The sequence below is a fragment of the Oncorhynchus masou genome, chromosome 30 (genome assembly GCF_036934945.1).
Source record: "Oncorhynchus masou masou isolate Uvic2021 chromosome 30, UVic_Omas_1.1, whole genome shotgun sequence".
Lineage (NCBI taxonomy): Eukaryota > Metazoa > Chordata > Actinopteri > Salmoniformes > Salmonidae > Oncorhynchus > Oncorhynchus masou.
In genome coordinates this window covers 46,975,430-46,987,475 of record NC_088241.1, presented here as the reverse complement: position 1 = coordinate 46,987,475, position 12,046 = coordinate 46,975,430, and the positions used below count along the sequence as shown (strand labels likewise).

At 44.4% G+C, this 12,046-nt stretch overlaps 1 protein-coding gene across 3 annotated transcripts; it reads left to right on the top strand.

Annotated features, from left to right (window-relative positions):
- Positions 1–6,260: 6,260 nt before the first annotated feature.
- Positions 6,261–11,682, top strand: ppp1r17 (protein phosphatase 1 regulatory subunit 17). Of its 3 annotated transcripts, none has more exons than XM_064949155.1 (4): positions 6,261–10,049; positions 10,502–10,658; positions 11,069–11,233; positions 11,479–11,682. In XM_064949155.1, the coding sequence occupies exons 2-4, from the start codon at positions 10,580–10,582 to the stop codon at positions 11,499–11,501; spliced, it is 267 nt and encodes an 88-aa protein (XP_064805227.1). In that variant the 5' UTR covers positions 6,261–10,049; positions 10,502–10,579; the 3' UTR covers positions 11,502–11,682. The 3 variants fall into 3 exon arrangements, with proteins under 3 accessions (XP_064805227.1, XP_064805226.1, XP_064805225.1); XM_064949154.1 differs by having other exon boundaries at positions 6,263–10,049; positions 10,538–10,658; positions 11,496–11,682; XM_064949153.1 differs by having other exon boundaries at positions 6,263–10,049; positions 11,496–11,682.
- The last annotated feature ends 364 nt before the right edge of the window (positions 11,683–12,046 follow it).

The following is a 12,046-nucleotide window of genomic DNA, read 5'->3' as shown; positions in this document are numbered from 1 at the left end:
TTTTCAGTGACGGCCTGGGAACAGTGGGTTAACTGCCTGTTCAGGGTCAGAATGACAGATTTGTACCTTGTCAGCTTGGGGGTTTGAACTCACAACCTCCCAGTTGCTAGTCCAATGCTCTAACCACTAGGCTACCCTGCCGCACCAGTATTTAATCATCTTTCTAACTAATAGACAGCAGCTTTGGCTTCAGTTAAAACACATGGATAAACGTTAGTTAGCTAGCTAACATTAGCTAGTTTAGCTTCCTTGATAGACCAAATAACTACCTATTTCAATATTGAAATCATAGTTGATTAGCTAGCTAGTTGGAGAGCTAGTTTCTCTCTTGAAAAACTATCCAACGTGCCTCTATTTCTGTCAGCCATCGTTCACCTTTCACCGTCCCCTCATCTCTATGTTCCAAAATTTGGTTAGAAACCAGTCAAGCTCGGATTTGTCCAAAAACATGGCAAGTTGTGTTTCAGTAGACTGCTACAGGCTATATTCATTGGCTATAATTACCCCATTATGGAATTATTATTGTAATCAGTTGCTCTCCAAAATGGATTTTGGAGAGCAACTAGAAAATTGGTGTCAGAGGGAGAAAAGATGCCTGTGTGGTATTTGTGAGTGCAGTAATTTCTGAGTCTTGACATGTATTTCTTCAGGCGAACGAAAATCTCTGCTCTCAAATTCATTTACTGGATGCGAAAATGCAGTTCTGCTAGCTTGAAATCACACTTGCAATCTCTCAAGTTTAATTTGTTCACACCACGCTGGCCTGCACTCGCTCCATCCGTCCTCACAGTTTATCTTAAGTGTTTTCTTCTGCAAAAATGTTTTCTCACAAGCACCATGTTGCGCCTATGTTTTTTTTCATGTTTCGCTTAACTTTTTAGTCGGACTTGACACCATAGAGATGCCCCCTTCTCCCAGAAAGATGCCCGCATTTAAGACTTGGAATTCCGAGTTGGACGACTGTAAAAAACACATTTTCCTAGTCGGAGCTTGTTTTTTCCCCCGATTTCCTGGTTGTCTTGAACGCACTGAAGTTGGAAATTTCCTAGTTCCCAGTTTTTTTTGAATGCGACATTCATTAATTGCCATGATCATTGATCTCCTGAAGAAACTAGCTATCACTTTTCCTTTCTTCCTGTGCTCCCAAATGTTTTGATATACTGATAGTTACCAAGTGATTAGCTCGCTAGCCATTCCTATGTGAAGTATGCTTCTCCAAAAGAAATCCTCAATCATGCTTGTAGGTGATGTCATGGCAACGTTGGCCAGCTAAGCTTATGCTCAGAAAAATATTTGGGTCTAACAGTCTCTCGCGCAGAACTGTGCATGTGCAGGCCGTCAAATCAAATGCACAACCTTGATATGAAGTTGTTTTTGACGAAAATGAAAATGTGTCATTTTGTCACTTTCACAAGGTTGGAGTAATAACATGCTTAACTACTTTAAGACATTGGCTCGAATCTAGGTTGTGCCTTTAGATTTTGAGAAGAATGAACAACTAAGGAAGAACATTTCACCTCTCCAACCCTAAACCCCGGCTTGGTCTGCTTCGCAAGCTGTCAGAGGAGAGGATGAGTTGGATTCCAATGAGAGGTTCATGGCTCTGTTCAGGGCAGTCTTCGACCATCCTCCAGACGGCAGAGAGGGAGGTGGGCAACTTTTTCAACTACAGCAGGGTGCCCAGACCACTGCGGAGTATGCCCTTACCTTTCAGACAGTGGCAACCTCCAGCAGATGAAATGAGCCAGAGCTCCGCACTCTATTCCGCAGTGAACTGCGCAAGAAGGTCCAGATGGAGTTGGCATGTCGAGATGACAACCTAGTCTTGGACGGTCTCATCTCGATGGCCATCCCTCCTTTGGCTGTCCTGAAGCAGAGGCCATGCATCTCTCTGCGGCATTGCCAGAAACAGCTGGGGCTCTGTTCCTATTGTGGCCAGGAGGGGCTTCAGCCGTGCCGGTGCGTCCTAATCCGGGTCCACTAAAGCAGAGGGGTGGCCCCATGACCTTCCATCTCCCAGGGTAGGAGTGAGTATTCCATCATCACTTTCCGCCAAACCCTTTCTGGTGTCAATTTCACTGGCTGGCTGTCCCTTATCAGTTGTTTCTATAGCTCTAGTGGACTCCGGTGCTGCTAGGAACTTCATCAACCCGGCCCTCTCCACCTCGCTGAACATAACTTCATTCTGGTCTCCTTTTCCTGTCCAAGCTTTTAATATGCGATGTGGTAAACCGGGGGGTGTTGGGTTAAGTGCACAGAGATTAATACAGAGACAGGGAGGCTCTAGTCAGAACACACGACTTCACTAGACAACAAAATAAACGTAGCATCAAAGTAATGTAGGTTTGGCTCAGCCCTTCATCTCAGATTCTGCTCCGTGTCTGTCTCTCCTCGCGGTGTGACACGGTGCTCCCTATATGTGGCCTGCATGGCTGGTTGGCACTCTCCTCTAATTACCTCTACTTAGAGCCATCAGCGTATCGGTGCCCAGCCAGTGTACTCCCAGCAGAGGGAGGCAACGTCGCAGCACGTTCCTCTCCTTTATCACCAACCCCCGGGGCAGACCTCCCGGGATACCACAGCAACCATTGGGATCCGGCACAATTACTCACATCACAGCACCCCTCACCATGGGACCCAAGCACCAGGACACCCTTCCCGTCTTCATCATTGCCGCACTCATACACAAAGTCAGCCTCGGCCTCCCATGGCTCCAACTCAATAATCCCACCATCTCCTGGTCAAAGATGAGAATCACCGCCTGGGGACCAGGATGCCGGAGGAATTGCTTTCTCACACCCTGTAGTTCAACATTGGTGGAGGGTCCTGTGAGTCTCCTCCAGCCCATCAAGCAATCCTCACATATCATTGGCCCCGTGTTTAGGGATGTTGACATCCGCCAGACTCTGGCGAGGGAACCCGCTCCTGCCCTCTCGAGCGCATCTACATCCCCACGGGGTGAGCGATCGGCTGTTGACCTGGGTGCACACATCCCTTGCCGTTGACCTGGGCACACCCAGGTATCACCTGCACCATCTAATCCCTATCCGATAAATACTGGTAACCAACCTTGGCGCAGGACGTTGCCCACTATGTCAACTCATGTTCGGTATGTACTCAATCCAAATCTCACCGACTTGCTCCAGCAGGTAAACTACTCCCACTTCCCCTCCATCAGTGGCCTTGGTCACATCTGTCCATAGACTTTGTAACAGATCTCCCCCTTTCTGATGGTTTTACCACTATTCTGGATGTTGACAGATTCTCCAAATCTTGCCATTTTATCCCTCTCTGGTCTACCTACCACTCTCCAGGTTGCTGAGGCACTATTCTAGCACTTTTTCTGGTATTATGGCCTTCTGGAGGACATTGTTTCCGACTGCGGTCCCCAATTCATGTCAAGGGTCTGGAAAGCCTTTATGGAGAAGCTGGGGGCCACGGTCAGCCTCACATTCGGGTATCGGCCTCAGTCTAACGGGCAGGTGGAGAAGACCAACCAGAAGCTGGGGAGGGTTCCTAAGGAGTCAACGCCAGGACCGACAGGCTGAGTGGGAACTCACTTTGTCACTCCTCCACCGGGCTGACTCCCTTCCAGTGCGTCCTGGGATATCCGCTGGCCCTGGCTCCATGGACTCCGAGCCAGACCGAGGCCCCTGCAGTTGACGAGTGGTACCAGAGGAGGTATGAACGCCACCCACCTGAGGCTCCAGTGTGCCTTCTACCATCAGAATGATCAGGCAGAACGCCACCCCTCCCCTCCTGGACTCCCAACGTCATGGGGGTTGGCTCCAGTACCTGGTGGACTGGGAGAGGTACGGTCCAGAGGAGCGGTGTTGGGTTCCAGTGGACAACTTTCTAGATCCCAACATCATCCGAGATATTTCCCGTCGTTGTCTGGACCGGCCCGCTCCTCGCCCTTGTGGACTTCTCCCAGGCCTGTGTTGTCCTGCGGCTGGAGCCGCACACCGGTGGGAAAGGGGGTGGGGGGGAGAAGTCACGTCTAATCCCACTCCGGCGCTTGACCTCGCCGGTTTAATAATCACCGGTACTGGCAACCCATCAAGACGCACACCTGGCAACCCTCATTACGCACACCTGCGCCTCATTTCGCAAACGTGGACTTCATCACTACCCTTAATTACTTCCCCTTTATCTAGCACTCCGTAGAGTCAGGCAGTATTGGTTCCGTTTTCATGTCCAGACGCTTCTCTCGTTTTGTAACTCTCCATGTCCGTTATTATTAAACTCACCATATGCACCTGCTTCCTGACTCCCTGGGTCTACGGTACACACGTGTTCTCGGAGGTCTTGCGATGTTGCGCCTCAGGGTTTAAAAACTCTATTATAGGGTTTAGAGAGAAACACAGAAAATAAGGTTCTGAGGTTAACACCAATCTTAGGAGATCTTATGTTTTGTTCCATGAGAGAATATCAGTCAGTTAGCCTGACCTTTATGAATTATGAAGCCTTCATGTGCTTTTTTTATTATTACATTAATTATTATAAATTCACAAAGTGGCGTTAGTTGATGACGATTATCTGATTGAAGAAACCGTATAAAATCTCCTAAGCTCGTGTTAACCACAGACCGTATTTTTGGCATTTATCCAAAAACCCTACAAAAATGCCATTCATTTCTACATAGGCTTTGTTCAACGAACAATGGTGGAGTTGGTGCCTACAAAAAGATGCAATTACTCTGTCTCTATAGGACAATATTTTTTTTATTTCACCTTGTTGGGCTAGACAAAATCTATTTTTGCTGTAGTAATGGTGCAAGAATAACGTTAACAAATCTGTGTTTTTCTAGAGAACTCGGAAACAGTGGTACAGCGAAGCCTCATTAATTTTATCAGGGGATTTTTTTTTCATAGTTGCACAGTGCTTGATACTAGAGGAGAAAATGCCATGTGACAAGAACACATCAACAACCCAGTCTCCCATCAGACTTCAAAGGGCCCCGCCTGATTGAAACATGAGTGGTTTATTTGTGATAAGCAGACAACACAGGTTATGTAATTAATTTATTACAAATAGAATAGGCTTCTATGCTCTCAGCAACTTGGTAATGTAGTCAATGGTATCCCCTATAGAAGGATTATGTAGGGTCATGTTGCACAACCTACCATTTACATTTGTTTTTCATAACTGGGCAACTATGTCAGATAAATGTTCCTTGCTTTTTTAGATTTAGTTACAAATAAGCAGAAGTTCAATCAACCAAAGATATTTTACAGAGAAATAATTAAGACTTTTTCAGCATGCTTATAGGGAAGGGCACTCAACATGCTCGGCACTGACACAAATTACTGATGATTGGCTGAAAGACATTGATTATTAGAAGATTTTAGGAGCTGTTTTGTTAGATTTCATTGCAGCTATTGATATCATTGATTACTGAAAAAACGTAGGTGTTATGGATTTACATCTTTATCATGGATTGAGAGTTCCCTATCTAATTGAACACAGTGTATTTTTTTTATGGAAGCCTCTCTAAAGCAAATTCAGTTGAGTGTGGTGTACCACAGGGCAGCTGACTTGGGCCATTATTGTTTTCTGTGTTTACTAATGACTTTCCACCGACCTTAACCTCTCTGGTAGAAGTGGGCGTCCCACCTCGACAACAGCCAGTGAAATTGCAGGGTGACAAATTCAAAACAAAAATCCCATAATTACATTTCCTCAAACATACAAGTATTATCCACCATTTTAAAGATAAACTTCTTGCATATCCAACCACAGTGTCCGATTTCAAAAAGGCTTTAAATCAAATCAAATCAAATCAAATTTATTTATATAGCCCTTCGTACATCAGCTGATATCTCAAAGTGCTGTACAGAAACCCAGCCTAAAACCCCAAACAGCAAGCAATGCAGGTGTAGAAGCACGGTGGCTAGGAAAAACTCCCTAGAAAAGCCAAAACCTAGGAAGAAACCTAGAGAGGAACCAGGCTATGTGGGGTGGCCAGTCCTCTTCTGGCTGTGCCGGGTAGAGATTATAACAGAACATGGCCAAGATGTTCAAATGTTCATAAATGACCAGCATGGTCGAATAATAATAAGGCAGAACAGTTGAAACTGGAGCAGCAGCACGGCCAGGTGGACTGGGGACAGCAAGGAGTCATCATGTCAAGTAGTCCTGGGGCATGGTCCTAGGGCCGCGGTTCAGTTGAAACTGGAGCAGCAGCACGGCCAGGTGGACTGGGGACAGCAAGGAGTCATCATGTCAGGTAGTCCTGGGGCATGGTCCTAGGGCTCAGGTCCTCCGAGAGAGAGAAGGAGAGAATTAGAGAACGCACACTTAGATTCACACAGGACACCGAATTGGACAGGAGAAGTACTCCAGATATAACAAACTGACCCCAGCCCCCCGACACATAAACTACTGCAGCATAAATACTGAAGGCTGAGACAGGAGGGGTCAGGAGACACTGTGGCCCCACCCGAGGACACCCCCGGACAGGGCCAAACAGGAAGGATATAACCCCACCCACTATGCCAAAGCACAGCCCCCACACCACTGGAGGGATATCTTCAACCACCAACTTACCATCCTGAGACAAAGCTGAGTATTGCCCGCAAAGATCTCCGCCACGGCACAACCCAAGGGGGGGCGCCAACCCAGACAGGATGACCACATCAGTGAATCAACCCACTCAGGTGACGCACCCCCTCAGGGACGGCGAAAGCACACCATGCGATTATGATAGGTCAGCACCTAGTCACAGAAAACCATACAGCCATTTTTCCAGCCAGAGAGGAGTCACAAACAGCAGAAATAGAGAGAGAATTAATCACTTACCTTTGATGATCTTCATCAGATAGCACTCATAGGACTTCATGTTACACAGTACATATGTTTTGTTCGATAAAGTTCATATTTATATTCAAAAACCTCAGTTTACATTGGCTCGTTATGGTCAGAAATGCATTGTCTCAAACAAACATCCGGTGAAAGTGCAGAGAGCCATATCAAATTACAGAAATACTCATCATAAACATTGATAAACAATACAAGTGTTGTACATGAAAATATAGACAAAATTATCCTTAATGCAACCGCTGTCAGATATCAAAAGGCTTTACGGAGAAAGCACACTTTGCGATTATGTTAGGTCTGCACCTAGCCACAGAAACCCATACAGCCATTTTCCAGCCAAGGAGAGTGTCACAATCGTCAGAAATAGCATTAAAATGAATCACTTACCTTTGATCTTCACCTGGTGGCGCTCCCAGGTCTCCATGTTAGACAATTAATGTTTGTTTTGTTCAATAATGTCCCTCTTTATGACCAAATACCTCCTTTTTGTCCGCGTTTTGTCCAGTAATCCGAATGCTTAAGGCGCGTGCAAGTCCAGACGAAAAGTTTTTAAAAAGTACAATAAAAGTTAGTAGAAACATGCGAAACGCTGTTTAAAATCAATCGTCCGGTTGTTTTTGTCATAAATAATCAATACTATTTCAATGGGACAGAAGTTTCGTCAATAGAAAAGGAGAAACAAGAAAGGCGTGTTCCCGATCAGGCGCATGGCTGATGATTGAGCTGGCCACTGATTGAAAGTGCTATATCTCCTTCATTTTTCAGAGTCAAAGCCTGAAACAATGCCTAAATACTGGCCACATGTAGAGGAAGCCATAGAGACCGTGAACTGGGTCCTAAGTCTTTGTACGGTGGATAGGCATTCAATGGAAAAACAGCCTTTCAAAATAATAGTACTTCCTGGTTGGATTTTCCTCTGATTTTTGCCTGCCATATCAGTTCTGTGATACTCACAGACAACCAATTATATCATCTACTAATTATATGCATATCCCATCTTCTGGGCCTGAGTAGCAAGCAGTTTTAATTTGGACACGCTTTTCATCCAAAATTCAGAATGCTGCCCCCTACCCTAGTGAAGTTAAGTTAAGCTTGTGAGTCTATGTGCGTTGACAACTCAACTGTATACATGTCAGCTACAACAGTAATATAAATCACTGACACCCAATCACTTAACATAGAAATCCAGACAGTTTTAGAATGGGTAACTATCAGTGGGCTGGTGTTATCTAAAAACTAAAAGCATTGTTTATGGGACAAATCACTCACACAACCCTAAACCTCATTTAGATGTATTATTGCATGTGGCAAATCAGCAAGTTGAGGGGACTAAACTGCTGGGTGTAACCCTAGATAGCAAAAAATATAGACTCATTGGTTGCTAAAATGGGAAAAGGTCTGTCCATGATAAGGCATTTCTCTGCTTTCTTGATCTAAATCCTACAAGCCCTAGTTTTGTCGCACCTGGACTACTGCCCAGTTGTGTGGCAAAGGACATGTGAATGTAACAATTGGTCCAGAACAGAGCAGCACGTATTGCACTTTAGATGTCAGTAGTATGCATGTAAATCTCTCCTGGCTCAAAGTTGAGGAGAGATTGACTGCATCACTATTGGTCGTTGTGTGAGGTGTTGATGTGTTAAAGGTACTGAACTGTCTGTTCAAGCACTTGGCACACAGTTCAGACACTGATCTGTATCACACAAGACATGCAGCCAGATGTCTCTTTATAGTTCCCAGGTCCAGAACAGAGGCTGGGAAACACGCCACAGTATGAAATAGAGCCACATGAATAGATGGAATTCTCTGTCACCACAGGTAACTCAAATTAGCAATAAAACAAGATTCAAAAACCAGATAACATAACACCTTAAGGCACGACGGGGACTGTGAAGAGACAGACATTTTTATATATATATATATATATACTGAACAAAAAATGTTAACGCAGTAGTTCTGGTCCCATGTTGGTCCCATGCAAACCTTTCCATACACACAAAAAACAAACATTTGTGCACACATTTGTTTACATCCCTGTTAGTGAGCATTTCTCCTTTGCCAAGATAACCCATCCACTTGCTAGATGTGCATAAATTGCATGTATTTTTTTGTGAATTTTGTAGTTAGCATTGTATAATGTATTGAATTATGTAGTTTTAAGTATTTTATTTGTTGTGTTTTGGCAGCTGCTAATTGGGGATCCAAATAAAACACTAAATACAAACATTAAAGCACTGTTGCAGATATTTAGTTGAAACCTGGGTGAAATTGAGAACTATTATGTACATTTAATCAAAAAAGCCACCAAGCTATTGTAAAATAAAGTTGACTAAAACAATCAAACTGAATAGTTTAGCGCTGTGAAATTAGACACGGGATATTAGTCATATCACATGTAGTATTGTGCCCAGGGAAAATATCACTGATCTCATATTGAAAGATAATAGCATGGGATGACAGAGGAGATACAGCGGAATCAATAACCAAAAGCAGGGGATGGTTGAACGGGTAGCGTAAGCTTACTCCATGACATCTGGGATTTTCCTTTAACCGATCTGCTCTCCATTGGGGTGGCAGGTAGCCTAGTGGTTAAAGTGTTGAGCCAGTAACCGAAAGGTTGGTGGATGGAATTCCTGAGCTGACCAGGTAAAAATGAGTCGTTCTGCCCCTGAACAAGGCAGTTAACTGTTCCTAGGCTGTCATTGTAAATAAGAATTTGTTCTTCACTGACTTGCCTGGTTGAATAAAACATCTGCTCTTCATTTAACCTATCTGCCCTTCCACCTATCCATGTCACCCTTTTTTATTCTCCTAATTTTCCCTTTCCTCCTATTTTGTCTCATTCTTTCCTCTGCCACTGTCCCGTCTCCTATTCCTCTCTCTGTTTCTTCTGCTCTCTGTCTTCTTCCCCTCTCTTCCTTCCACCTTCCTCCTCCTCCCTCGCTCTCCTACATAAAGCCCCCCCCCCACACACGGGCCCTGCTGCTGTCATTGAACCTGTTGAAGTTTGCTAATTAAGATCCCATTCAAATTCATCATACCATTTGGACAGCGGTCCAGCAGACACAGGATAAGAGGGCTCCCGTCACCGTGACAACGGGCGCTAATGGAGACGGTGGACTGGGCGGATGGGTGGTGATGATGCTCCTCCTCCGAGCTACTTAACACCATGGCTTTGATCTGGCCCGGCACTCACTCCTCCTGTCCTGTCTGCTCACTGCACAGCTAAGGTGAGATATACTCTCTACATCTCTATCTGTCTCTCTCTACATCTCTATCTGTCTCTCTCTATAGCTCCTGTCTGTCTCTCTCTATAGCTCCTGTCTGTCTCTGTCTATTCTGTGTTTATTACTCTCTCCTCCGAATGGCATTACCATTGCTTTGTAGCGCTTGTGAAAAGTTTTAGTGAGTCTCTTATAACATTACAGATGTATTTATGCAATTGTGATTTATATTCATGTTTCTAATTGGCAAGGAGATTTACGCCGGTTTACCAATTTATCCACTTGCAACAGTCAGTTGAACTAGAGCAAAACACAGCATTAACAGAAAGGGGTTTTATCAGTCAAAATCAACTTTTAACTGAGTCATTCAAAGCTAGACAATCTCAGACTACAGTTTCCCTGATGTGTTGAAGTCCCTTATTGACATGAGCATAAATAATGGATCTATGTGTGTCCAGACTGAGACTGGGCTGTGTTATCTGATCTGGGTCCAGACTGGGAGAAAGAGGATAAGAGAGAGAGAAGAGGAGGAGAAGATGTCTACAGGCTGTGGCTGTGTGAGGTCGCCCCAGGAGACAGCGGAACACAGACTGACGGGTGGACAGGAGCACCACTGTGAGTATCTGAGAGACAGAGGGGAGGGGGAGGGAAACAGAAAGAGACAGAAGAGAAAAGGAGAGAGAGAGAGCAGATCTCCACCGGGACCAACCAACAGTGACAGATGGTAAGACAGCAGCCAGGTCTGCTTACTGTCACACAATGCCTCTGTGTATTCGTGATGGGGATTACGTATGTGTAGATTCACACACGCACGCACGCACGCACGCACACACACACTATGAAATACCACCACTTTACACAACCACATACTTCATTATATCTGTATGGAATCGAATACGCAATACTATTCTTTGAAACCACAAGTTTCCTTGCCATTTTTGTGACTAACTCATCAATAGCAACAAAACAACACATCTCATAGTTACTGTATAAATAATATGTATGTTTATATTTCTGTGTAACAGATCAGATGGTGGAGCCTGTGAGGACCCTGCTAGAGGAGGGGGCAGGGATGACCAGAGCTGTGCAGGGGAAACACTGTCCTGAGGCAGTGCACCCCGAGGAGCAGGAACTGAAGAAACCACGCAGGAAAGACACGCCCGTCCTCAACACTCCTCCACTCATACCAGGTCAGTCTCACTCTGTTGTGTTACTGTTAGAGACTAAATGAGACTTGAAGTAAACTGTAAAATAGTGGTTTGGCTTAATATGTTGACGTAATGTACAAGATGTGTAAGTAACCTCTATGCTTAAATTATGGACAGTAATGTATTTATACGGGTGACATTCTGTACACTGTGACCTTATAAATTGATGTTGGTGTCATAACAGATTCTCAGTATGAGTCTTTTACCATTCTTTTTTATGTGTTGAGTCACTTGCCTTCATCAGGTGTGAGGATGGTGAAAGGAGAGAAGAGAATGATTCACATGGAGGATGAAGAGAAGGATGGAAAGAACTAGAAGTCATTGGAGGAGAGATTCTTGCCTACAATTTTTTGTTGTTGACATCGTTGTTCCCTGTTGTCACATTACTAATATGTAGCCTATACATGTTAATTAAAAGTAGCTCTACAATGTGTGGCTGTTATCTTTCATAAACAAAGTATAAAGATGTTGTCAATGCATGCATTCAATGTAATATACTGTATCTAGCCAAAGGTTGCACCGTGGCCATTACAATGTAGAAAATAACATATATCTTATGGAAGATGCCAAAACGTTGGAGAAAACAATAGAATGCAAAGTCAAAGTTACTGGTTTCCATCTGTGGCAAAGTTTTCCCTAAATGGTTATGTCAAATCCAGCTCCAGAACCAGCCTAGCCAGCTGGCTATTCTTTTGAATATGGTGTAGGTAAAAAAAAACGAGCAAAAACAGATGATGCTAGCTAGCTAAGGTTAGCATGCTAGCTATCTACACTGACAGCTGTCAGTTCCCTATT

What these genes read in the sequence shown, in the direction of transcription:
- ppp1r17 (XM_064949154.1), top strand. Translation starts at nt 10,580, where the DNA reads ATGTCTACAGGCTGTGGCTGTGTGAGGTCGCCCCAGGAGACAGCGGAA. An exon ending in GGGTGGACAGGAGCACCACT is followed by an intron (nt 10,659 to 11,068) that starts GTGAGTATCTGA and finishes TCTGTGTAACAG; the next exon opens with ATCAGATGGTGGAGCCTGTG. An exon ending in CACTCCTCCACTCATACCAG is followed by an intron (nt 11,234 to 11,495) that starts GTCAGTCTCACT and finishes TGCCTTCATCAG; the next exon opens with GTGTGAGGATGGTGAAAGGA.